The sequence below is a fragment of the Jaculus jaculus genome, chromosome 18, assembly GCF_020740685.1.
Source record: "Jaculus jaculus isolate mJacJac1 chromosome 18, mJacJac1.mat.Y.cur, whole genome shotgun sequence".
NCBI classification, from domain to species: domain Eukaryota; kingdom Metazoa; phylum Chordata; class Mammalia; order Rodentia; family Dipodidae; genus Jaculus; species Jaculus jaculus.
The window spans coordinates 38,871,017-38,896,630 of NC_059119.1; the positions used below are offsets into that span (position 1 = coordinate 38,871,017).

General features: G+C 40.6%; 1 protein-coding gene across 4 annotated transcripts in view; it reads left to right on the plus strand.

Annotated features, from left to right (window-relative positions):
• Nucleotides 1–25,614, plus strand: part of Erlec1 (endoplasmic reticulum lectin 1) — a 52,405-nt gene that overhangs the window by 14,087 nt on the left and 12,704 nt on the right. For all 4 annotated transcript variants that reach the window (XM_004660160.3, XM_045137446.1, XM_045137445.1 and 1 more), the window contains 7 exons: nucleotides 3,969–4,046; nucleotides 4,168–4,231; nucleotides 17,757–17,791; nucleotides 21,235–21,458; nucleotides 21,551–21,680; nucleotides 23,966–24,127; nucleotides 24,667–24,726. In XM_004660160.3, the coding sequence (XP_004660217.2) occupies nucleotides 3,969–4,046; nucleotides 4,168–4,231; nucleotides 17,757–17,791; nucleotides 21,235–21,458; nucleotides 21,551–21,680; nucleotides 23,966–24,127; nucleotides 24,667–24,726 (753 nt within the window). The remainder of the gene's footprint in view (nucleotides 1–3,968; nucleotides 4,047–4,167; nucleotides 4,232–17,756; nucleotides 17,792–21,234; nucleotides 21,459–21,550; nucleotides 21,681–23,965; nucleotides 24,128–24,666; nucleotides 24,727–25,614) is intronic.

Genomic DNA, 25,614 nt, shown 5'->3' on the forward strand with positions numbered 1-25,614 from the left:
TAGATGCTTGAAGTGACTTCTGTGTTTGTGTTTTATGTCTTATGGTTTGTTAACGCTTCGTTACTTATGGTATGTCGTAAACTATATAGTATATTGCACTTTGTTGTGTGTTATATCATGCTGTAGCAGACGGTTTCAGGTTCACTGAGATGAACTTCCAGACCAGGCACAGTTAAGGAGGAAGGGATATTTATTGAAGCTTACAGATCCAGGGGAAGTTCCATCAATGGCAGAAGAAGCTGGCCTGCCATCACAGGACCTAGCAGAGAGAGAGAAGCACAAGCCAAAAGCCACAGCACACTTCAGCAACTCCAGCTGGGCACACTTTGCATATCTTTAGATTGAAATCTGAAAGCCACCACCCCACCTTCAGATCCACCCAGTGACACCACCTCCAGCCAGATGGCTGCAGATGCAAACTACAAACAATAAAAAACTGAGTATATTGGGGGTCATCTATTCAAACTACCATATTCTGCCCCTGGCCCCCAATAGATTTATAACCATCACACATTGTAAATTATACTCAGTTCAATTTCAGAGGTCCCCACAGTCTTGACCAGTTTTAGATATTAAGACCTATAAAATCAAACAAGTTAAACACATCTAACATATAAAGGCACAGAGTAAACATTTTCAACTGGTATGAGGCATAGCAAGGAGAGACTAAAACAATGCAAACTCAACTACCATCAAACAAACATCAAATTTTGACAGTTCAAGTTCAATACAACCAGGGACTGACAGTCTCCAGATTTTCCAATTCTGAACCTCCAGCTGGGCAGAGTAGCCAGGGAACATTTCCATCCTAGGCCAACAGTGCACTCTGTGCTAGCCCTTGCATTGTCCTGGTATATACAAAACATATTCAGGTCTTCATGCAAACCACGGTCCATCTTCCAAAGGTTCTTTCAGCCTATCAGGGCATCATGCCCTGCCTCATGCCACATCTCAGCAGCAACTCTTAGGACCGTGTGCAATTCATGACCACTCCTCGCATTTTTCATGCTTCTGAAACCAATACCAGGTGTGCAGGACACAGCCATATTCTTAATTCACAGACAAAATAAATCATAACCTTGAAAACAGGTTCCTTCTTTAGTCAACTCTTTTCAAAAGTGTTTGCATTTCTATGATAGTCTTTCCTCAGGCATCCTTTCCATGGTAAAGCAATTGGATCATCTTCCTTTAAGATTGCTAATGTGTTTGACAATAGCAGATTCAGTAACCTAAAAGCAGTCTCAGTGTCTGTAATTTTAATTTGCTTGAGGTTTTTCAGCTTAAAATCTTAAATCACTCAGTCCAATATCTTTAGCCATGCACATCAGTCCATTACAAATTTAACCTTGATCAAACTCTCTGGGCCTGGGCAGCAGGACACAGCCAGTCCTTATGCCAGTAACCCAGTTCCAACAAAGTCCTCTGCAGTCTTTCCTTCCCCTTAGAAAGCTCATAAGCCAAACCTCAAAGTTCAATGCTGTCTACGTTTAACATTCTCCGACTGTCATCAGAATAGTCCATAAAACTTGGCTTACCACTCCAGAAGACATCTTCAGTTGCAAGCACCAAATCCATGCCTATTCCTCCAAAACAAAGGTTCCAAAAGATCAACATCCACGTGGTCAGGTTCATCTCAGTCCACTCCTCGGTACCAAGTTCTATAGCAGACAGCTTCAGGTTCACTGAGATGAACTTCCAGACCAGGCACAGTTAAGGAGGAAGGGATATTTATTGAAGTTTACAGATCCAGGGGAAGTTCCATCAATGGCAGAAGAAGCTGGCCTGTCACCACCGGACCAGGCAGAGAGAGAGAGAAGCACAAGCCAAAAGCCACAGCACACTTCAGGAACTCCAGCTAGGCACACTTTGCGTATCTTTAGATTGAAATCTGAAACCCACCACCACACCTTAGGATCCACCCAGTGACACAGCCTCCAGCCAAGTGGCTGCAAATGCAAACTACAAACAATAAAAACCTGAATCTATTGGGGCCATCTATTCAAACTACAACTCATGCTTTATTACATACAGTATATTACACATTATCATGTGTGCTATATCATACTTTATTACCTATGGTTTATCACAGTATTGTCTATAGTATATTACACTATTGTGTATGTAATCACACTTTATTTTTTTGTAAATATTTGTTTATTTGAAAGAGAGAAGGAATGGTGCTCCAGGGCCTCCTGTTGCTGCAAACGAACTCTAGATACGTGCACCACTTTGTGCATCTGGCTTTATGTGGGAACTAGGGAATGAAATCCAGGCCCTCAGGCTTTGCAAGCAAGCACCTTTAACTGCTAAGCCATCTCTACCGCCTATATCACATTTTATTGTGTTTGGTATATCACACTTTAACATTAGGTACAAATTATTGCTTAATAGTGTTTTGCTCATTTAAATTAATATATATGCTACCACCAGTTAGCAAACTACCTTGGCTGTTTTCTAGTTCAAAAGAAAAGTTCCTTGCATGATAAAATTTTAATTTTTTTTTTTTGGTTTTTTTTTTTTTTTTTTTTTTGGTTTTTTTGAGGTAGGGTCTCACTCTGGTCCAGGCTGACCTGGAATTAACTCTGTAGTCTCAGGGTGGCCTTGAACTCATGGCAATCCTCCTACCTCTGCCTCCCGAGTGCTGGGATTAAAGGCATGCGCCACCACGCCCGGCTAAAATTTTAATTTTAAAAATGTTAGCCGAGGGCTGGAGAGATGGCTTAGCAGTTAAGCGCTTGCCTGTGAAGCCTAAGAACCCTGGTTCGAGGTTTGATTCCCCAGGGCCCACACTAACCAGATGCACAAGGGGGCGCATGCATGTGGAGTTCGTTTGCAGTGGCTGGAGGCCCTGGCATGCCCATTCTTTCTCTCTTTCTGCCTCTTTCTGTCTCTGTCTTTTGCTCTCAACTAAATAAATAAAAATATCTGGGCTGGAGAGATGGCTTAGCGGTTAAGCACTTGCCTGTGAAATCTAAGGACCCCGGTTCGAGGCTCGGTTCCCCAGGTCCCACATTAGCCAGATGCACAAGGGGGCGCACGTGTCTGGAGTTCATTTGCAAAGGCTGGAAGCCCTGGCACACCCATTCTTTCTCTCCCTCTATCTGTCTTTCTCTCTGTGTCTGTCACTCTCAAATAAATAAATAAATAATTTTTAAAAATATATCTTTTAAAAAATGCCAGCCAGGCATGGTAGTGCATGCCTTTAATCCCAGCACTTGGGAGGCAGAGATAGGAGGATCATCATGAGTTCAAGGTCAGCCTGAACTAGAGTGAGACCCTACCTCAAAAAAACAAACAAAAAAAGTTAATTTCAGGGCTGGGGAATTAGTTCAGTTGGTAGAATGGTTTGCCTAGCAAGCATGAAATTCTGGGTTCAGTACTTAACACCAGGCATGTCTGTAATCCCAGCATGTCAGAGGTAGAAGCAGGAGGATAAAAAGTTCAAGGTCGTCCTCAGCTCTATAACAGATCAGAATCCAGACTGGGCTACTTGAGATTCTATCTCAAAAGAAAATCCTAATTTCTGTATTTTAAGCTGTGTAGAAAATTATCCCACTGAGTATGGTGGTGCACACTTAATCCTAACACTTGGGAGGCAGGGGTAGGATAGCTGTGAGTTCAAGGTCAGTCTGAGACTACATATTTTATTGAGTTCTAGGTCAGCCTGGGCTAGATCAAAACTCTACCTTGAAAAGCCAAACAAAAGAAAATTATCCCTAAGCCAGATAGTCATTACAGACCCAAACATATTCTAGACCTATTTCCATCACATAATTCTTACATGTAGTTAATTAATAAAAACTATGTATGAACTTCAGAAATTTCATCTTTTACTGAGGTATAATGACAGGCGTCACTTTATGAAAACTGAATTTAGAATGAATTCATTGAGCTACTTAAGATACCAGAAGTAATTCATTTGAGTTATATGGCTTTTGTGTATTTAAAAATTTATCCATCTTTCTTAGATTGAGTCTTACTGGACTTATGAAGTGTGTCATGGGAAACATATTCGGCAGTACCATGAAGAGAAAGAGACTGGCCAAGTATGTTTTCTTGAAATATAAAGGGTAGAGCATTATAAAATGAGAAGTTTCATAGTGATTCTGATAATTTTTAAGTTGAATTTATAGAAATATGTTTATAAAATATTGTGTTTCTATACAGAAAATAAATATTCATGAATACTACCTTGGGAACATGTTGGCTAAGAATCTTCTATCAGAAAAAGGTCAGTAGTATCTACACAGTAACTTGATAGTAATTCTGAAATTTGTTTTCACCTTTGTGTTCGGACTGAAATTTAGGTTTAGGCTTGGTGGTACCTACCTATAATCCTAGCACTTGGGAGGTGGAGACAGGAGAATCAGGAGTTCAAGGCTATCCTCAACTACAAAATAATTTCAAAGCAACCTAGGCTACCTCAGATCCTGTCTCAAAAAAAAAAAAAAAATTCTAGGAGACTTTGAATTTTAACATACTAAAATGAGTTTCTGACCTGTCCCTTGTCCCTTAGAATACTTTTGTTTTGCCTCTTATATTTTTTTTTAACTTTTTATTGACAACCTCCTTATATATAGGCAATATACCATGATCACAGTTCCCCTCTTTCCTTCCCAAATTCCCTCTCCACAGAATGCCACCTTCTTTCCAACTATTTTTTTTTGTAGTCAGTGAATACAGTCTAGTTGGTACCATTGTTAGCCTCTTCCCTGTGCTTCCCCCTCCATAGAGACCCCCCCCCTTGTTGGGGTATATGGGTCCTGCATTGTGGGGTTAGCCTTTAGTTTTGGGTAGGAGGAAATGTCTCTGCATGTCATGACCCAACATGTAGTTCTAACATTCTTTCTACCCCCTCTTCTGCAAATTTCCCTGAGCCATGTTGGGTTCATATTTGGTGTGCTTCTGTCTTGAGATCTTGGTCACCTCTGTGTCTCGGGATACCTGGTTTGGTAGGAGTTGATTGTTCTCTGTGTCTATCTCCTTCACCATTGTGCTGGTACCCAGTTTGCCAAGAAAACAGCATTCTTCCATGTTTCCCCAATTATTCTTAGTTTCAGCTGGGGCCCTTTTGAGGTATGATGGGGTGGTTCTGTCCTTAGGATCTGCAACTATCTGAAAAAGAGAAGCAGATTTTCCAGCAGAGAGTAAAGTTAGTACCAAGTAAATGTGATACCACTGTTTTTTAGAGAGAGTTTAATGGAGAGCGGGTTCATTTTTGGATATGGTTCTGACTTGTTTCCCACCTCCAGCTATGGGTTCCGTTCCACTGAGCAGATCAGTTAGCAGAATTGAAAGCAGCTGGTTTCCCACCATGGGTATGCGCCACTATTGCACTTGTATGAGCATCACATCAGGCTGTTTGCTGCTAAGTAGGTCAGACCATTCGTTGCTTGGACGGATATTGGTCTTTATCCCCCAGTCACTCATGTAGCACCTTCCGGCTCTAGATGTGCTGACTGGGGTCTGACTCTCTTCCAGCTTCTAGCCATGTTACTCCATGCAACATACCAACAGTGTATAGTGTTTTCAGCAGTTGGGTCTTACCACTAAACTATGGTGGGTCCTCAAGTGCTCTGACATAAATCTGTCTTCTTTTGGGAGACTTTGTAGGTCTCTGATCAAAAGCTCATTGTGGATGATAACCACCTGCTGGTGCCAAGAATTACAGGCAGAGAAGAGAAGGAAAAGTGATATAAAAGAGATAGAGAGATGAGAAAGAAGAGGGGGAGAGAGAGAGAGAGAGAAGCAGAAATATGAAGAGAAAACAGACAGTTTTCATCATACCCTCTCCAGGGCCTTGTGAATCCAGTGTTCCCTCTAAGGGCCTGGTGGAGGTTCAACCATTTGGTCTTTTAGAATGAAGAGTTTTATGGTACCATTGCCTTTTGGATCAAGTTTTGTGTCCCCCGCCCCCATCACCACCATCCTTAACCTCCCAAACCTCCCTATTGTCCAGTCCTCAAGATGCTTGGTAGGTATGTCAGCAAGTTAGTTAGATTCAGGTTAGAGGCTGTAGATAAGTGAGTCTATGTGGCGATTATCTTTCTGTGATTGGGTGAATTCACTGAGAATAAGTTGTTCCCGGCTCAACTTTTTCTTCAAATTTCATTGTGTCATTTTTTCCTTACTGCTGTGTAGAATTCCACTGTTTAGATATACCACATCCTAGTTATCCATTTGTCTAATGATGGACATCTGGGTTGATTCTAGCTCTTAGCTATTACAAATTGAGCCGCTATAAACGTGGTTGAGCAAATCTCTCTGGACTGAGGTTTAAAGGTTTTAGGGTATACTCAGTAATGGAATAACTGGGTGTGTTGGTAACTCTATAGTCAGCTTTTTTTAGGAGTCTTCATATTGCTTGTCAAGTGGTTGTACCATCTTACATTCTCGCCAATGGTGGATAAGGCTTCCTATTTCTCCACATCCTCACCAGCATTTATTTTCATTGGATTTTTTGATGTTTGCTATCCTTACTGGGATAAGGTGGAATCTCATAGTAGTTTTAATTTGCATTTCCCTGATGTTTAGGGATGATGAACATTTTCTTAGGTGTGTGTTTGCCATTTGTATTTCTTCCTCTGTAAACTGCCTATCCAGATCCTTGCTCCATCTTGTGAGTGTGTTTTTTGACTTTTTATTGTTTAGGTTTTTGAGTTCTTTGTAGATTCTGGAAATTAGGCCTCTGTCAGTTGGATATTCAGCAAATACTTTCTCCTATTCTATGGGTAATCTATTGGCTTTGCTTATTGTATGTTTGTCTGTAAAGAAACTTTTCAGCTTCATGTGATCCCATTGGTTGAGTGATTGCTTAAGATCCTGTGCTACTGGGGTTTTGTTCAGGAAGTTTTTTCCCATTCCTGAGTCATGAAATTTCCCTCCTAGCTTTTCTTCCAGTAGTAGCTGAGTTTCTGGTCTTTGGTCCATTTGGACTTGATTGTTGTGCATGACGAGATGTGTTGATCAAGTTTCAGTTTCCTGCATATGGTCATCCAGTTTGTCCAGCACCACTGGTTGAAGATGCTGTCTTTTTTCCAGCCTATATTGTTAGAGCCTTTGTCATATATCAAGTAGCTGTAGTTACTTGACCCAAAGTCTGGGTCCTCAATTCTATTCAATTGGACTATACTCCTGTTTTTATGCCAGTTCCATGCTGTTTTTATTACTATGGCTTTGTAATATAGTTTTAAATCAGGTATGGTGATGCCTCCAGAGGTGTTTCTTTTGCTGAGGATATGCTTGGATATCTGAGGCCTTCTGCTTTTCCATATGAATTTTGAAATCAATTTTTCTATCTCTGTGAAGAATGATGTTGGGATTTTGATGGGAATTGCATTAAATCTGTAGATTGTCTTTGGAAGGATTGCCATTTTCACAATGTTAATTTGCCTATCCAGGAGCATGGGAGGTCTTTCCATTTCTTAAGTCCTCCACAATTTCCTATTTGAGTGTTTTTATGTTTTTGTTGTATTGATCTTTCACTTCCTTGGTTAATGTTTATTCCAAGGTATTTTTTGTTGTTGCTGCTGTTGAAAATGGGATAAAGTCACTTACTTCTTTCTCTCTATCTTTCATTTACATATAGAAAGGCTACTGATTTGTGTTCATTGATTTTGAATCCTGCTACTTTGCTGAAGGAGTTTATCATCTTTAAGAGTTTTGGAATGGAGTCTCTCAGATCTGTTATATATAGAATCATGTCATCTGCAAATAGTGCTACCTTGACTTCTTTCTTTCCAAATTGTATCCCCTTTATTTCTTTCTCCTTTCTTATTGCTTGAGCTAGGACTTCCAGTACTATAGCAAAGAGCAAAGGTGAGAGTGGGCACCCCTTGTTGTTCCCGATCTCAGTGGAACTTCCTTTAGGCTCTCTCCATTAAGTATTATTTGGGCTTTAGGAATTTGTATTACACCAACCATGCTGATTCTCTCCAGTGTTTTGATCATGAAGTGATGTTCTCTTTTGTCAAAGACCTTTTCTGCATCTATCAAAATGATCATATGGTTTTTGTGTTTGTCCTTGTTTGTGTGATGTATTGTATTGACAGATTTCTGTATGTTGAACCACCCCTGCATTCTTGGGATGAAGCCCACTTGATCAAGATGGGTAATGGATTTGATGTGTTGTTGCATTCTCGTTGTATTTTGTTCAGGATCTTTGCATCTAAGTTCATCAGGGAAATAGGCCTATAGTTTTCTTTTTTTGTGGCATCTCTCCCTGGTTTTGGATTTATTGTTATAGTAGCTTCATAGAAGGCATTGGTGATCTTTCCCTGGTCTCCAATTGTGTGGCACAGTTTGAGAAAGATTGGTAACAATTCTTCCATGAAGGTTTGATAGAATTCAACTGAGAAGCCATCTGGTCCTGGACTCTTCTTTGGAGGACTTTTTTTTTTAATCACCTTTTCAATTTTGGTGGGTGTGATAGGTTTGTTAAGGAGATTATTCTGTTCTGATTTTAGCTTTGGTAGATGGTATGTGTATAGGAATTTATCCATGTCCTCTGAATTTCCCAATTTTGTGGTATAGAGGTTTTTTTTTTTTTTCCTCAACTTTTATTGACATTTTCCATGAATATAAAAAATATCCCATGGTAATACCCTCCCTCCCCCCACTTGCCCCTTTGAAATTCCATTCTCCATCATATCCCCTCCCCATCTCAATCAGTCTCTCTTTTTATTTTGATGTCATGATCTTTTCCTCCTCTTATGATGGTCTTGAGTAGGTAGTGTCAGGCACTATGAGGCCATGGATATCCAGGCCATTTTGTGTCTGGAGGGAGCACATTGTAAGGCATCCTACCCTTCCTTTGGCTCTTACATTCTTTCCACCACCTCTTCCGCATTAGACCCTGTGCCTTGGAAGGTGTGATCAAGATGTTAGTCAGTACTCCAGTCACTTCTTTCTAGAACTATGATACTTTCTGAGTTGTTCCAAGGTCACTGCCATCTGAAGAGAGAAGAATCTTTACCCAAAGTGAGAGTTGTGTTAATATAAGGCTATAAATATTAAGAGAATTGCTTACCAGGCAGTTTGATAAGCTTAGTATATACATTTATCCAGACATCAGCAGTACCCTAGGGCTCAAGAGTAGAGGTTTTTGAAGTAAGACCTGTTGATTCTCCCAATTTCACTTAGGTCTGTTGTGATGTCTCCTTTTCTATTTCTAATTTTGTTAATTTGAAGTGCCTCTTTTTTTCACTTGATCAAATTGGCCGGGGCTTGTCAATCTTATTTATTTTTTCAAAGGACCAACTTTTTGTTTCATCAATCTCTTATTTCATTTTATTTTATTTTATTGTGTCCCATAAGTTTTGGTACGATGTGTTCTCATTGTCATTCAATTCCAGGAAATTTGCAATTTCATTTTTTATTTCACCCACTATCCATTTCTTGTTTAAAAGTGTGCTGTTCAGTTTCCAGGTGCCGTTGGGATTCTTGATGGGTTTTTGTTGTTGATTTCTAGCAATATAGCATTGTGATCTGATACCACGCAGGGAATTATGTCAGTCTTCCTAAATATATGGAGACAGGGTTTGTGACCCAGTATATGCTCTATTTTGGAGAATGTTCCATGGGCTGCTGAGAAGAATGTGTAGTCTGTGGATTTGGGATGGAAAGTGCTGTAGATGTCTATTAGGTCTAAGTGATCTATGGTTTAATTGAGCTCTCTCACTTCCCTATTGAGTTTCTAATTGGCTGATCTATCTATTGTTGTTACTGGTATATTGAAATCCCCAACTGTGATGGTGTTGGTGGTTATTTATGTTTTATTGTTGAGTAGGTTTTGTTTTATGAAGGTGGTGCACCTGCAATTCATCCATAAAGATTGATGATTGTAATATCCTCTTGGTGGATTGTTTCCTTGATCAGTAGGAAGTGGCCTTCTGTGTCTTTTTTGATTATTTTTGGTTAGAAGTCTATTTTATCCTATATTAATATGGCTATGCCTGCTTGTTTCTTATTCCCATTTGTTTGGAATATCATTTTCCACCCTTTGGAATATCGTTTTCCACCCTTTCACCCTGAAGAGGTGTCTGTCTTTAGTGGTGAGGTGGGTTTCTTGAAGACAACAGATTGAAGGGTCTAGTTTTCTGATCCACCCTGTTAGCTAGTATCTCTTGATGGGTGAATTAATGCCATTAATATTTAGGGTAATGACTGTGAAGTTTGATTTGATCCCTGCCATGTTGTGGTGGTTTATGTGCTTTGGTGTTGTCGTGGACTTTCATGTTTCTTGTGGCTTCTCTGAGTTTGGTTATTGTGATCTGCTTCTTGTAGGTACTTGAGGTTGATTATTTGATTCTTCTGTGTGGGGAATTTCCTGAAATACTCTGTAGGTTTGGTTTTGTGTTCATACAGTAGTAAACTTGAGTTTTGTCATGGAAGGTTTTTCTTTCACCATCTATTATGAGGGATACTTTTGCTGGGTAGAGTAGTTTGGGTTGGAAGCCATAGGTTCTTAGAGTTTGCAGTGCTCCATCCCAGGCCCTCCTGGCTTTCAGGGTTTCCATGGAAAAATCTGATGTGATTCTCATGGGGTTAACTTTAAAAGTGATGTGTTGCTTTTCCCTAGCTGCTTTCAGGACTTTCTCTTTGATGTCAATGTTTAGAGGCTTAATGACAATATATCTTGGAGAGTTTCTCCTTTGGTCCCATCTGTTGGAATTCTATTAGCTTCTTGTATCTTGATGGGCCTTTCTTTTGAGGGAGTGGGAAAATATCTTCAATTATTGTATGGAATAAGTTCTTTATGCCTTTGGTCTGAATTTCTTCCCTTTCTGGTATTTCTGTGATCTGAATGTTAGGACGTTTGAGGGTATCCCACTTTTCCCTCATGTTCTGTTCACAGAAATTTTTAAACTTACTGAAACTTTTGCACTCGCGAACTGTTTCTTCTGTTTTGTCTTTCAGGTCTGATTTTGTATCCTCCACATGCTGACTCTGTTCTTGAGGAGGGGTTGTTCAATTAGGTTTGCGTTTTCTAGTAATTTTCTATATATGGTTTCCATCCCTCTGTCAAGGTCCCTTTTCACATCATATTCTGATTTTCTTGATGCTTCTTGGAATTCCTCCTTGTATTTCTTTATGTCTCCATTTAACATAGCCAGCTGGCCTTTTAGGTCCTCTTTTTTTCCCCCACTTTCCTTTATATCCTTTAACTATGTTTGGACCCCTTCTATTTTCTTATCTGTTAGGTCTTGTGTAGTGATGACAGCATCCACATGATTATCAGTCCTTCTTTTGCTTCTGTGAAAGTTCTACCAAAGCTTGGTCAGGGTTTCATTGCTCATAACTTCATTTTGGATTTCCAATCCTATTGTCTCTTCTATTTTGATTAGAGACTTCTATGGTAGGACTGAGAGATCTTATTGGATTTACTTGAATTTGATTTTTTGTTATTTTTTTTTTGTGTTGTGGTCTGCCCATCACAGTGTGGGAGCAGGGAGAATGGGACTATGGTCGCAATGGGTGGGAGGAGGTGGTGCACCTTCATTGGGGGGGGGGGTTGGAGGTCAGGGGCATGTCAAGCAAGTTCTGGACAGAATGGTGAGGGTCAAGACTCGCTTGAGGGCAGGGCAGCATGGAGCAGAGGAGGTCTGAATTTGCAGGGGTCGGGGGCTGAGCAGAGCAGGTCTGAATTCCTGAGGGTCCAGTGCAGAGCAGAGCAGAGAGGTCAGAATTACATCATCTGAAGTTGCAGGGGATGGTGGTGGGGCCAAACAGAGCAGGTAGTAGGAGGATGTGGGAAGTGGGGCAGGTGGGGCGGGTGGGACAGATCTAAGGTGCCTGCAGGGGTTGGGGCCACATGGGGTGGGTGGAAGTCCAGGGGGTACAGGCATAGTGGAATGATTCCAAAGGCACCATGGGCGGGGCTAGCACTGGGTGTGTCTTATCAGGACACTGTGGGGAGGGTCAGAAGGGGTGGAGCAGAGCAGGTTCCCAGGGAGCAGGGGTTAAGCAGAGGGGAGCAGAACAGGTCTGAAGTCGCCTGGGTTGGGGCGGGGTTGGGGGCCAGCAGAGCAGGTCTAAAGGAGTCTGGTGGGGCAGGCAAGAGTGGAGTGATTCTGAAGACGCGGTGGGTGGGGACAGGGGAGGGTAGAGAGGGACCAAACTGGGAGGGTGAGGGGTTCTGAAGACACTGATGGGGCTGGGGCAGTGGGAGGAGATCTGTGACCAGGCAGGGGAGGTGTGGATCCTGGCGCTGGCCTGTACCTTGGGTCACAGGTAGAACTAATGGTGTGAAGTCTCCTGCCTGCAGTTACTGAAAGAGTAGCCTGAGGCTGGGACTCCAGTAGGACAGCTGCTTGGGGTGATTGGGGGACAGGTGGGTTGCCTGCAAGGGGAATCAGCAGATTCCGAGTTTTGCCCCTGCACACCCTCTCACTGGCGGTCTGTTAGAGATTTCTCACCCGTAAAAGTTCCAGTGACCCCTTGATTCCTTGCCTCTCCTTCGCGGGAGTTGTGGCATGGTTAGGTGGCCGCCATCTTCACCAGAACCCAACTGTTTTTTTTTTTTGTTTGTTTGTTTGTTTTCCTGACAAGTCTCACTGTGTAACCCTGGCTGGCTTGAAACTTAATTACATGGACCAGGCTGGCCTCTCTGTGGCAGCAGTTCTCCTGCGTTTCTGTGTCCAAAGTGCTGGCATCATAGGCATGCACCACCATATCCTGCAGAACCCCTTTTTAGAGAAGTCTTTGTTTTTACTAAATTCTGCTTTAATACATATGCTTTTCATTCTAAGTATTAATGTAATTTTTAAAAACCTGCTAGGGGGCTAAGGAAATGGCTTAGCAGTTAAGGCGCTTGCCTTCAAACCTGGTTTTATTCCCCAGGACCCAAATAAGCCAGATGCACAAGGGGGCGCATGCATCTGGAATTCATTTGCAGTGACTGGAGGCCTTGGTATGCCCATTGTCTCTTTCCCTGTTGCAGTCAGGTTCACATTGCTGGTAGAAACCACCCAACCAAGAGCAGCTTATGGGAAAAAGGTTTATTTTGGCTTACAGGCTCGAAGGGATGCTCCATGATGGCAAGGGAAAACAATGGCATGAGCACAGGGTGGACATCGCCCCCTGGCCCACATAAGGTGGACAACAGAAGAGTATGCCAAACACTAGCGTGGGGAAACTGGCTATAACATGCATAAGTTCACCCCCAACAATACACTGCCTCCAGAAGGTGTTAATTCCTAAATCTCCATCAGCTGGGTACCTAGCATTCAGAACACCTACTATGGGGGACACCTGAATCAAACCACCACATTCCACCCCAGGCCCCCATAAACTGATATCCATACATGGTGTAAAATATAATATATTCAATCCAACTTTAAAGTCCTCATAGTTTTTATCAGTCCCAGTGATACTCCTACATCACTATAGTCCAAGATCTTTTAATGAGCCATAATACCAAAAGAAAAATCCTCCCCCCAAAAACTATAATGGCACAGAATAAACATTCACACTGCAAGAGATGGCATTGGGCATAGCAAAGAAACATTCAGCCAATACAAGATTTAAAACAACCAGGGCAAACATCAAATTCTGTAGCTTCAAGTACAACTCTAGGCAATGACAAATCTCCAAGTCTAATAATTCTAACCAGCAACAAATTTCTGGTATTCCAATTCTGCCCCTCCAGCTAGGCTACTCACAGTCCTGGAAAACTTCATGCGGGGCCAGAAGCTTTCCTTAGCAGTCGTCTCATGGTCCAGGCATCTCACTGGGTCTCCACTGCAATCCACAGTTCATCCTCATGGCTCCATCGGGTGGGTCTCCATGTATGCAAACCTGCTTCACACTGCCCATGGCCATTTCCAAAACACAAGAACATGTTACAAACTCAATGACCCTCTCATTCCTGCATTTTTAATACTCCACAATACCAGGCAGAGTGCCAATTTGTTAATCCAAGGGGAAATAAAGCAGACTTTAAAGAACAGGACATTTCTTGAGTACTCAGGCCCCTTCAAAAGAGTCTACATTCTTCCTGTTGCCCCAGTGTAGGTCAGGTGGCCCGATCTCAAAGGTTGTAATCTCTCAATTGCAGCTGAATGGGTAGAAGTTCATCCAAAGATTTTCTTTTCTGTGCCATATCCCTCTGCTCACATCAATTCATTTCTTTCTTTTTTTTAATTTTATTTTTTTTTCTCAATTTTTATTAACATTTTCCATGATTATAAAAAATATCCCATGGTAATACCCTCCCTCCCTTCTCCACTTTCCCCTTTGAAATTCCATTCTCCATCATATCCCTTCTCCATCTCAGTCTCTCTTTTATTTTGATGTCATGATCTTTTCCTCCTCTTATGATGGTCCTCTGTAGGTAGTGTCAGGCACTGTGAGGTCATGGATATCCAGGCCATTTTGTGTCTGGAGGGAGCACATTGTAAGGCATCCTACCCTTCCTTTGGCTCTTACATTCTTTCCGCCACCTCTTGCACATTAGACCCTGAGCCTTGGAAGGTGTGATTGAGATGTTAGTACTCCAGTCACTTATTTACAGCACTATGACACCTTCTGAGTCATCCCAAGGTCACTGCCATCTGAAAAGAAAAGATTCTCTATCCAAAGTGAGAGTAGCATTAATATAAGGGTATAAATATTAAAAGAAGTGCTTACTGGGCAGTTTGGTAAGCATAGTATATACACGTTTCCAGACATCAGCTGATGTTATACCCCTAGGGCTCATGACTACCCCTGTTTTAAGTTTTCAGAATCAGGGATGTGTTCCCCCCCCCCCCCATGGAGCAGGCCTCCAGTCCAATTGGAGGGCAGTTGATTTCTACCATGACAGACCTGCCACTATTGCACCTGTTGGCTCATTTGGCCTGGCTGGCCAATTATAAGCCATGCAGTGTCCACTGTTGAGTATCTTCACTGGTGGTATCTCTTTCTCCCATTGAACTACATGTAGAATGGCTTCTTCCAGCTTTCTGTCAGCTGGTCTACATGGAAGAGGTTATCAGCTCGGTTCCAGCAGGATTTCTCAGTGGCCTTGCAGCCCAAGTATGTGGAGTCTTCAGCAATAGGGTCTTACCATCTATTGCTGGTGGGAAACCAAGGGCCTCTGCAGTGGCCTATAATGTTTTGGGGGCATCAGGGACCTCCCTAGCCAACAACTCACTGGAGGTACCCCATCCTTGGCACTGAAAATTTTCTAAAAACGATCTGTGGCTCCTGAGTTTTCCATTGTCCAAAGCTGGAGGATTCCATATGATTTATTTTCATCCTCTTAGATTTTTATTAACCTTCCCTCCACCTTTCCTTTACTCAATCTCTTCCCCGACCTCACTTTGGGCCTTTTCATCCCTGTTAGTCTATTCTTCTACTTACATATATACAATGCCAACTTACTAAGTACTCTCTTCCCTTCCTTTCTCTTCCCTTTATATCTCCTTTTTAACTTACTGGCCTCTGCTACTGAGTTTTTTCTTTCTCATGCAGAAGCCCAATCATCTGAAGATCCACATATGAGGGAGAACATGTGGTGCTTGGCTTTCTGGGCCTGGGTTACCTCACTTAGTATAATCCTTTCCAGATCCATCCATTTTTCTGCAAATTTCATAACTTCATTTTTCTTTACCGCTGAGTAGAACTCCATTGTATAAATGTGCCATATCTTTATTATGCACTCATCAGTTGAGGGACATCTAGGCTGGTTCCATTTCCTAGCTATTTTAAATTGAGCAGCAGTAAACATGGTTGAGCATGTACTTCTAAGGAAATGAGATGAGTCCTTAGGATATATGCCTAGGAGTGCTATAGCTGGGTCATATGGTAGATCAATCTTTAGCTGTTTTAGGAACCTCCACACTGATTTCCACAATGGCTGGACCAAATTGCATTCCCACCAACAGTGTAGAAGGGTTCTTCTTTTTCCACATCCACGTCAATATTTATGATCATTTGTTTTCATGATGGTGGCCAATCTGACAGGAGTGAGATGGAATCTCAATGTAGTTTTAATCTGCATTTCCCTGATGACTAGTGACATAGAACATTTTTTTAGATGCTTATATGCCATTCGTATTTCTTCCTTTGAGAACTCTCTATTTAGCTCCATAGCCCATTTTTAGTTGGCCTGTTTGATTTCTTATTATTTAGCTTTTTGATTCTTTGTATATCCTAGATATTAATCCTCTATCAGATATATAGCTGGTGAAGATTTTTTTCCCATTCAAATCAGTTCATTTCTATGCAATGCAAACCTGCACAACTTCTCAGGACATAGGCATAACAGCAAGCTTTTCATACAAATTGCCTCTAGCGCAGTCAAGGCAAAGCTCTTTCTCACCCTCATAAGCCAAACTTCACAGTCCATAGTTCTTACTGCATTCAGGTCTTTGGACTAGTCCATCACGCTGTACTTACAGCACTGCAAGGCGCCTCTTAGGCCAAGGTTTCAAATCCTTCCACATTCCTCTTGAAAATCAGCTCCAGAAGTCCAAAGCCACACAATCAGGTGTATATCAGCAATCCCACCCCTTGGAACCACTTAACTGTTGCAGTCAGGTTCACATTGCTGGTAGAAACACTCAACTAAAAGCAGTTTGTGGGAAAAAGAGGTTTATTTTGGCTTACGGGCTCGAGGGGAAGCCCCACAATGGCCGGGGGAAACAATGGCATGAACAGAGGGTGGGCATCACTCCCTGGCCCACATAAAGTGGAAAACAGGAGAGTGTGCCAAACACTGGCATAGGGAAACTGGCTATAACACCATAACCTCACCCCCAGCAATAGACTGCCTGCAGAAGGTGTTAATTCCCAAATCTCAATCAGGTGGGAACCTAGCATTCAGAACACCTATGTTTATGGGGGACACCAGAATCAAACCACCACATTCTTATCTGCCTCTTCCTCTCTCTTTCTCATAAATAAATAAATTTAAAAGAATTGGGCAATGAACAGCTTATCCAAAATGTTAGGGGGGTAAAAAACCCTTTTAAGGGGCTGGAGAGATGCCTTACTGGTTAAGGTATTTGCCTATGAAGTCTAATGACCCAAATTTGATTCCTCAGTACCCATGTATAGCCAGATGCACAAGGTAGCATCTGGAGAGGCTCAGGCCCGCCCATACTCCCTTTCTCTCTATGTGTGTTTCTTTCTATGCTTGCAAATAAATAAATAAAATATTTTTAAAAGCCTGTTAGGAATATATATGTTAGTGTTAAATATTTATAATGCTGGTCTTTTGGTTAAACAGCTTCTCTGTATGTAAAAAATATATCCTTGAAATGGTGTAATATTTGAATTATTGGTCTTTAAGATTCAGCTTCTCACTAAAATACTTCAAAAAAGATATTTTTGTGGCCTTTTTTCTTTTATGAAATAGAGTATTTCCTATGTAAAGATTAAATGTAACTGTCCTTTCATACAAAACTATCTCAGGAAAACTCAAATGTAGTAAGACATAGAGGAAGAAAAGGGATGGTGGTGGGAGGGTACTATAATGATGACATGTTGCATATAGGTATGGAAATTATTGATAAAAGTGTTTTGAAAGTAGTAAGACAGGCCTGAGGATAGTGTGTTTAAACATCTAACATATATAAAGCTATGAGTTCAATGTCCAATACCCCCTAACCCTCTGGGAAAAAAAATGGTAAGAAAAAGCCTCATGTGAATACTGGCTCTTCTACAGGATGAAAAAGTCTGAGCTTACAAAATTGGTTGGATACATAGTTATTTATATCTTATACATGCAGTCCTCATTTATTATGCTCACCTTTTCTTAAATTACTTCACAGAACAAGAAGCAGAAGAAAAGGAAAAATCAAATGAGGCAAGTAGCATTTATTGTTAGTAAGGCATGAATTTCTACAAATGAAATGATAGATATATAGTCTTGTGTTCTTTAACAAATATCTGAAAGGATTGGGTCAAATAAAATTTACAAATTCACAACATAATTGGTTCTCATGTGAAAAGTTACAAAATCCTTCTATTTATTTTTATATCCTACCTAAATAAACAAATAGGCCTGGTGGCATAGGCCTCTAACCCTAGAGCTACTCAAGAGGCTGAAACAGGAGGAGTGAAAGGCCAGCCTGGGCAACTTGCTGAGTTCCTGTCTCAAAAATAAAACAGAAAACAGAATGAGACCATAACCTGCAGTAAAGCATATTGGAAATAAAACAGAAAACAGACTGAGACCATAACCCATGCTAGATCATGTTGCCTGGCATGTGCAGCAGCCCATGTTCAGTCCTCACTCCTGCAGAGAAAGAGGCCATCACACCAATCTGTCACTTAAGTGCTTAACAGTGTTTCTTGCTGTCTAACATTAGAAGCTGTTATAGCAAGAGCTTTTTTCATGTTTTCAGTCATCTGTGAATAAAACAGATAAGCTGTAAATATCTAGCTACTAGACTGCAAGCATCTTAAAAGTAGGGATTGTCTTTCACTCCACTGTGCTAAGTAGATGCTACACATAGTTCACATACCTTATAAATGCTTACTAAACTATGGCTAAAAGTAGAGTTGTTTAAAAGACTGAGGCTTCTAGGTTTAGCAAGGAATGCTTTGTTTTGCCTCTTTTACCCAAGGCTGTCCTTGAACTTACTATGACCTGAAAACTTGTTACCCTCCTGCCTTCACCTCCTGAGTTCTGGGTTGCGCTACCTCACCAAATGTATGAGGTGCTGGGGATCAAACCCAGGGCTTTGAACATGCTAGCAAGCACTCTACCAATGGGATTTCCCCAGCCCAAAGTAGTGCTTTATAAATCCTAAAGATTTCTATAGACTTTAAGTAACTTATTTGATAAAAGGTATTTCTATAAAGGACTTAATAGCAACCCTTGTGCATCTGGCTTACATAGGTCCTGGGATAGCAAACCTGGGTCCTTAGGCCTCACAGGCAAATGCCTTAACTGCTAAGCCATTTCTCCAGCTCCCCCCCCCATTGTCATTTTTAAAGACTTTAATTTAGAAGCTAGCATGGTAGCACATACCTATAACCCCAGTCCTTGAGAAGTGGAAGCAGAAGCATTAAAAGTTCAAGATTCAGGCTAGAGAGATGGCTTAGAGGTTAAGGTACTTGCTTTCAAAGCCTAAGGACCCAGGTTGGATTCCCCAGAACACATGTAATCCAGATCCACATGGTGGTGCATGCATTTGGAGTTCGTTTGCAGTGGCTACAGACCCTGGTGTGCCCATTCTCTCTCAAATGAATAAACAGTGGGTTCATAGTACATATGTTCAGTGTACATAGTGAATTAGAGACCAACTTGGGCTGCATGAAACCCTGTCTCACAAAAAGAAAGAAAAGAAAAAGAAAGAGACAGACAACAAAGTAGATTTAAAGTGTGATGGCATATACCTTTAAGTCCAAGCAGTTGGGAAGCTGAAGTAGGAGAACTGCTATGAGTTCAAGGGCAGCCTAAGGCTACAGAGCGAGTTCCAGGTTACACTGGGCTAGAGTAATACTTTGCCTCAAAAACAAGTATTTGTAATATAGATATTTAATTTTTTAGAATCCTTTCTGAGGAAAAAAGTAAATGCTTACTTGGCAGTCACACTGAAGGATAGCAAGATGGGACTCCAAGTGTGAAATGATACTAAAGGAAAGGATCTAACATTGAGTCTCAATTGATAAGGCAGACATTTCCAAACCAAACTCTCCTAACACTCTTAGATCCTTTATTATTCTAGTTTATAAATGATAAAACTGAATTTAATAAAAGTCATAATTCAAAGCTTAGAATCAGGATTTGTGTGTGTGTGTGTGTGTATGTGTGTGTGGTTTTCTGAAGTAGGGTCTTGCTCTAGCTCAGGCTAACCTGGAATTCACTATGTAGTCTCAGGGTAACCTTGAATTTATGGCAGTCCTCCTACCTCTGCCTCCCAAGTGCTGGGATTAAAGGCATGAGCCAGTACACCCAGCCCCTAGAACTAGGATTTTTTGTTTGTTTGTTTTGTTTCATTTTTTTCCAAAGTGGGGTCTTGGTCCCAGGCTGACTAGGAATTTACTATATAGTAGTCTCAAGCTGGCCTTGAACTCACAGCAATCCTCCTACCTCTGCCTCCTAAGTACTGGGATTAAAGGTGTATACCACCATGCCTAGCTGGAACTAGGATTTTTTTTTTTTTTTTAATGAGAGAGAGAGATTAACATGCCAGGGCCTCCAGCCACTGCAGTCAAACACCAGACACGTGTGCCACCTTATACGCGTGTACAGCCATGTGTGTTTGCATCATCTTGTGTGTGTGCCTTACCTGTGACCTGGAGAGTAAAAATGGGTCCTTAGGCCTCGCAAGCAAGTTCCTTAATCAATAAGCCATCTCTTTAGCCCCAGTTTTTTTTTTTTTTAATTTCAGAAAGTAGTATGGAAATGGTATGGGCACATAGTGTGGAAATCACACACAAGAAAGTCTTACACTGTTTTGGCCCTGAGTCATTTATTTATTGCCTGGTAGAAGATAGCATCCCAGCTTCCAAAGAGCCTGCTTAGGGATATTCTAACAGTATTCTTAAAGCTTGGACATTAGGGAGAGGGAGAGAGAGAGAGAGAGAGAGAGAGAGAGAGAGAGAGGGAGAGGGAGAGGGAGAGGGAGTGTGTGTGTGTGTGTTTTCATTTATGTAGAGGAAAGCATAGGTAACCCCTTCACACTCCTTATCTACTTTATTCCATTTCATAAAAATTCCTTAATTTGCCTTTTGCTAGACTTGAGTAGATTCGTGTAGAGTTTATATGCTGAGAAGTATGTACTAATAGAAGGAAAGAAGGGTAAGCAATGAGATGGACCAGCACTGTATTTAGATTGCTATGTAGAGGATAGGATTTTATTATGTAGCTCAACTTTTTGACAAAACAACCTTAAGACTTGCAGAATCTAAACTAAAACATGTACTCTCTTAAGTTTAGTGAATAAAGCTAAGACCATCATTATATATATTATGTTTTATATGTTACTTTCATCTTTTTAAAAAACTGTTAAAAATAACTCGTTAATCATGACCTTGTGTTCTTTGTATGAATATACATTATTTAATATCCTAATTTTAACATCAATTAATTATCTTGTTATTAAACTATGTCTAATTACATTTGTTCAGGTAAGAACTAATAAATCAAACTATTAGAGTGGACAGAAATGCCACTTCTCTTTCTAAATAAAATAAACTATATTTAGTTTCTTTCAGAATGACAAGTGTTTCCCTCATCCTCAAACCCACCTCAATTTCTAATGAAAGTCTGTCTTATACCTTTTTTTTTTTTCTAAGATTCCCACTAAAAACATCGAAGGTCAGATGACACCCTACTATCCTGTGGGAATGGGAAATGGTACACCTTGTAGTTTGAAACAGAATCGACCCAGATCAAGTACTGTGATGTACATATGTCATCCTGAATCTAAGCATGAAATTCTTTCAGTAGCTGAAGTCACAACTTGTGAATATGAAGTTGTCATTTTGACACCACTGTTGTGCAGTCATCCTAAATATAGGTAGGATGTGCATTTAATATTTTAAACATATGATACACACATGCTTTAAAGTATTTTGTGCTTAGCTGTAATACTTTTTCCTTACTGAATAGGTTTAGAGCCTCTCCTGTGAATGACATATTTTGCCAGTCATTGCCAGGATCTCCGTTTAAGCCTCTCACACTACGACAGTTGGAGCAGCAGGAAGAAGTACTAAGGGTGCCTTTCAGGAGAAATAAAGAGGTATGAGAATTAACTAATGAGAGTTTCTCAGTGCATTGTTTTCCAGATTTCATAACATGTATCCATGTACTTAAGATTTCCATAGTATAATAGTGGCAATTAATTTTACTAGCTCAAATTTTTAATTCTGATTCTTTTACTGATTTCACTTATACTACTCAGAAACTGTTAATATTTTTTCAGTCATAATTTCATAGTACGTTAAGTTTGCTTGCATTTAAATTTTATGTAGTGGTTCCAGCTAGGCTTTTTGAAAAAAATAGACTACAGCCCTTTTTTCTGCCTAACATTTTATTCATTGCTGTCTTTGAGCCACCTCTCTATTCTAATTCCCCTTTCTGATACACTGTCTTCTCTTTGCATCCATCTGTCAAACATAGCCGTGTACATTTGTCAATCCTGTCTCAGTTATCATTTTTTTTCTAGTCCACCAGAGCCCTTTTCTGATCTTCCCCCTTTAAAGTGCTATGCTCAGACACAGGCACCACTCCAGTTACTGACAAACCATTTCAGCATACAAAACAAACTAGTTTTCATAGAAAACTAAATGCGGTACTAGGTGCTATCCACTTGATCAAGTCAGAAACCTAAGTTAAATTCCCAAGGCAAGGACAAAAGACAAAATTCTTGCCAAGGAGTAGCTAAACTGTAGGCAACAGTAGACACACAGCAAGATTGACTCTCAAAGGCCCTTCCCTGACTTCCTAGCAGCTTTCCTTTTTCTACTCTTACCACTTCTACCTTCCATGTGCTAAAATTACAGATATGCACCATCACACCAGGCTTCCCAGTTGTTTTGAACAAAAATGTTTCCTTCAAGGCCGGGCATGGTGGCGCATGCCTTTAATCCTAGCAATTGGGAGGCAGAGATAGGAGGATCGCTATGAGTTAGAAGCCACACTGAGACTACATTGTGAATTTCAGGTCAACCTGGGCTAGAGTGTAACCTTAACCTCAAAAAAATAAAAATAAAAATAAAAAAATAAAAGTTTCCTTCAAGGACCGTGTTCTTTCTGGCATCCTGACCTTTGAACATATTGAGTTTCTTTTTCTGTTGCCTTCTCTGCTCCCTTTGACCTCATGCTTTAAGACATATCAGTTACAATGTCTTTCTTTAGAAATAAGCCAAGATTTTCAGTGGATTACTCTAGGAAGAAAAATGTTTTATTGCTATTGTCTTGTGTTTTTTTATGTGTTATAACACATAGCAAAAAAAAAAAAAAAAAAAAGGTTGTTTTACATATAGTTGTTTACCTTAAATGGGAGAGCAGAAAACATGTAGGCTTTTTTTACTTTGCATCTCTAGCACTTTATATGATGTTTGGCATTGTTGTGGATACCTAACATTTCTTCCTTTCCTCTTGAGCATGTCAAAAATATATTGCTGGGTTTGTTGAAGATGCTATGACCAGAACTCATGTGTCTGGTAGAAAAACCTGATCGTAGCATTCCACAGTTTGATTTGGATTGCTTCTTAAAAAAGATTTGAGCTGAAATTCTCTTCTGATTTTCTCCTTAATATTGATCTAAGTACTGAAAGATACTTTAAAATTAGCTTGGGGTTGGGAAGATGGCTTAGTGATTAAAGGCACTTGCTTTCAAAGCTTGCCAGCCCTGGTTCAGTTCCCCAGCACTCACATAAAGCCAGACACAAAAGGGGACACATACATGGATATGCAGTGGCAAATGATCCTAGCATGGCTGGGCATGGTGGCACATACCTTTAATCCCAGCACTTGGGAAGCAGAGGTAGGAGGATTACCATGAGTTTGAGGCCACCTTGAGACTACAGCCTGGGCTAATATGAGACCCTACCTCAAAAAAACAAAAAAGCAAAAAAAGATCCTGGAAAACACACACACATGCACACACAAAATCTGGAAGCCATGACAAGCTTCTGTAATTCCAGCACACTGATGCTATTGGCAAAATGAGATGAGTGGCAGAGACAGGAGAATTTCCCAGGAGTATTGGCAAGTGTAGCAAAGAACAGCAGTCCAAGAATCCATAGAGGAAAAACCCTGCCTCAAGTGAAGTAGACAGGCAATGACCAACCTCAAAGGTGTTGTCTGACCTCTGCACACATACTGGGTGCATGTGTGCATGCGCGCGTGTATACACACACACACAATAATAAAGAGGTGCTGGCGAGATGGCTCAGTGGATAAAGCACTTGTCACTCAAGCTGAAGTACCCAAATTTGATCCCCAGACCCCACATAAAAAGCCAGAAGCCATGGCAGGCTTCTATAATTGTAGCTCATAAACATGTGTGCTTAATTTTAGGAAGATTTGCAGTCAGCTAAAGAAGAGAGATTTCCAGCGATTCACAAACCTATTGCTATTGGCTCTCAGCCAGTGCTCACTGTTGGAACAACCCACATATCCAAGCTGACAGATGACCAACTCATAAAGGAGTTCCTTAGTGGTGCTTACTGCTTTCACGGGGTGAGAAATGAAACTTCAGTGGAAATATTTATCTGCAACTTAATACTCTGCATTTTTCTAGCCAACAGGCATTAAAAGCACTGAGCAAAAAGTTTTCACTACAGAGTGGCAAGGTCCTGTCATACCCAACAGACATTTCCTTTCTTTGGTCTCATGCCCCCATACTTCTGTGGTCTATTCCACAGCTATTATATTCTCTCTATCACATTGAAAAAACTTGAGCCTATCCTATGGCACCTATGTAAGCTATGTTGATGGCTAGAATGAATATCAGTGACAGTATTCATAGTTCAAACTTGAGCTAGTTTGCCTGTGATCATTATGACCTGTGGAAAACACAGTCATATGTGGAATTTTTTTCTCAATTCTTGTCTTATTTTACAAAAACAGTGCAGGAATTACTCTGTGAATTTATTTTTTATTTCTTAGTGTTTTATAATTTTCAAAATTGCATATACTTTCATAACTATCCTGTGGCAATGTTACATCTGTCCCTAACCCCCTTTCCCTATGTATAACTTCTCTTTTCTTTCCTTTAGGGTGTTGGTTGGTGGAAATATGAATTCTGCTATGGCAAACATGTCCATCAATATCATGAGGTATAGAAAAGCATCTCTGTGTATATCATCACACCATCAGATTTTGTTTGTTTGACATGCTAGGGCCTCATGCCACATAAGCATCCTGACACTGAGCTACATCCTTAATCCTTGATTAAAGTTTTTAATATCTTCTGTAAGAATAATGAGGAAATTAATATTACTTTTAATTGTGAGATGGACTTTTCTTTTTGAGGTAAAATCTCACTGTAGCCCAGGCTGACCTGGAACTCATAACCTTCCTCCTACCTCTGCCTACCCAGCTATGAGATGATTTTTTTAATATGTAAGTACTAACTAGAGTATCTCCACTTTCTAGAAACTAGAAAACATATTGTTAATAAGTCAGTTATATTGAAGGAGTATTTTTTGTTAATGCTTATGCTGTATTCCTATGTGGCTGTTCCTCTTGAGCTTTGATTAAGAAATTATTTATTCTTGTACTGGAGAGATACCTTAGTGATTAAGGCACTTGCCTACAAAGCCAGAGGACCAAGGTTCAGTTCCCCAGGACCCACATAAGCCAGATGCACAAGGTGGCACATGCATCTGGAGTTCGTTTGCAATAGCTGGAGGCCTTGGCACACCCATTCTCTTCCTCTCCCCCCCCCCCCCCCCCGTCATCTCTGTGCATTAATAACAGAATCAGCAAAATTGAGAAAGTAGCATGTGCTACAGTTAAACCATGTGACCTCATGACTCACAGCTTTAACCTCAGCACTCAGAAGGCTGAGGTAGGAAGATCACCAGGTGAGTTCCAGGTCAGCCTGAACTAGAGTGAGACCTTGCCTCCAAAACAAAAAAAAAGTTAATTCACCTCTGCCATCTTTCCATGTCCTCAAAACTAACTGCTGATAACATTTTCAGTTAACTTTCTTCAAGAAAAAA